The 1,424-nt window shown below is 40.1% G+C and overlaps 1 protein-coding gene across 1 annotated transcript in view; it reads left to right on the plus strand.

Moving 5' to 3' along the window:
• The window catches only part of Nek1 (NIMA related kinase 1), a gene marked incomplete at its 3' end in the record, with an annotated part of 131,132 nt that extends 129,747 nt beyond the window's left edge, over window positions 1-1,385 (plus strand). Inside the window, exons 21-22 of the mRNA XM_013354094.2 lie at window positions 547-687; window positions 1,253-1,385. Of these exons, the coding sequence (XP_013209548.1) occupies window positions 547-687; window positions 1,253-1,385 (274 nt within the window). The remainder of the gene's footprint in view (window positions 1-546; window positions 688-1,252) is intronic.
• Between the last annotated feature and the right edge of the window lie 39 nt (window positions 1,386-1,424).

Here is a 1,424-nt window from a genome sequence, read left to right on the forward strand (position 1 = left end):
GGTGTGGCCATCGCCAGCTTAAGCTGGCGTGTGTGCTCCTGTCTTCTGTCGTGTGTTGACTGCACGTGTTTCACACAGGGCACAGCAGTTCTTCATTTCTTCCTGTTGCACAGCGACTTGTGAAGCGTTTTTACTCTGCTTTTTGCTCTCCATTTCTTGACTTGTTTTTTTTAGTAAGAAAGACAATAACTTAGTGTCTGTGTTCTGCCTGTCTCTTCATGTTATAGTCCATGTTTATCCTTTATACATAGGTTTGGTTGTTTCAGTTCAGAACATAGAAATACGCTTTTTCCATTTGTTTCCAAACTAACATTTAAATAGTAGTGTTTCTGGGAATCTTTCTTTGTAATCTGATTTACTATCTATGTCTTTAAAAGAAACAATTCTCAAAGTAACATTCTTGGGTAAGACAGCATTATAAGTGTTTTGATGGGCAGATGCCATAGTGAAGACTGCTTGTATTGAACGTAGAAGAATACAGGAAGCTATAATTCACTTGTTGTTGATGACAGTCTGTTAGTGTAAGAATGACTTTTAATCACAAAGTTTTTTTTAGATAACAGTGACGGCGAGACTGCTAGTGAATGTGAATATGACAGCGTCTTCAACCACTTAGAGGAGCTAAGACTTCACCTGGAGCAGGAAATGGGCTTTGAGAAGTTATTTGAGGTGTATGAGAAAGTAAAGGTATGTCAATTTGATTACATCATGTCTCCCTCTCTCCCTCCTACTTGTCCTGTATAAGCCCCTCCCAAATGCACAGCCTGTTCTTTAACCTTTGCTATTATATATGCGTATACACAGATGTATTGTGTAGAGCTAGGCTGCCCATGATAATTTGTTCTCTGCATCTTAACCAGTTTTAGCTCTCTGTGATGACCTCATGCTATTGTAAAGATAAGCTTTTTTGTTGAAGGGAGAGATCTACACCTAACGTTGGGTATAATGGTATGATGTAGTTAGAAATCACGCTGGTTTAGGAAAGTAGCAGTAGCGGTTTTCTTCTAAAATCACTGACCTCACCAGCTGCATAGAGTGGCTAGGCTTATAGTACCAGGCGTGATCCCCCTTCTGGTGAAGACGCCTTGAGTCTAATTACATGGCTCCTGGTTGCCACCGAGATGTAAGTGCCACTATTGTCCATTAGGGAGAGCTTGCTGTGCTAGGCACCGTTATGGTTCACAGGCTATCGTTGATTGCTTCTCTTCTGTAGCAGCTTCCGTATTAACTTACATCTGGTAATTTGGCATAGGCTATTCATGAGGATGAAGATGAAAATATTGAAATTTGTTCAACAATAGTTGAGACTATTTTGGGCAATGAGCATCAGCATCTCTACGCCAAGATTCTGCATTTAGTCATGGCAGATGGAGCCTATCATGAAGGTAAAGTTTTTCTCATGCCTTCATATTTTAAGCAAATGT

The sequence above is a fragment of the Microtus ochrogaster genome, unplaced genomic scaffold (assembly GCF_000317375.1).
Source record: "Microtus ochrogaster isolate Prairie Vole_2 unplaced genomic scaffold, MicOch1.0 UNK28, whole genome shotgun sequence".
Taxonomy (NCBI): Eukaryota; Metazoa; Chordata; class Mammalia; order Rodentia; family Cricetidae; genus Microtus; species Microtus ochrogaster.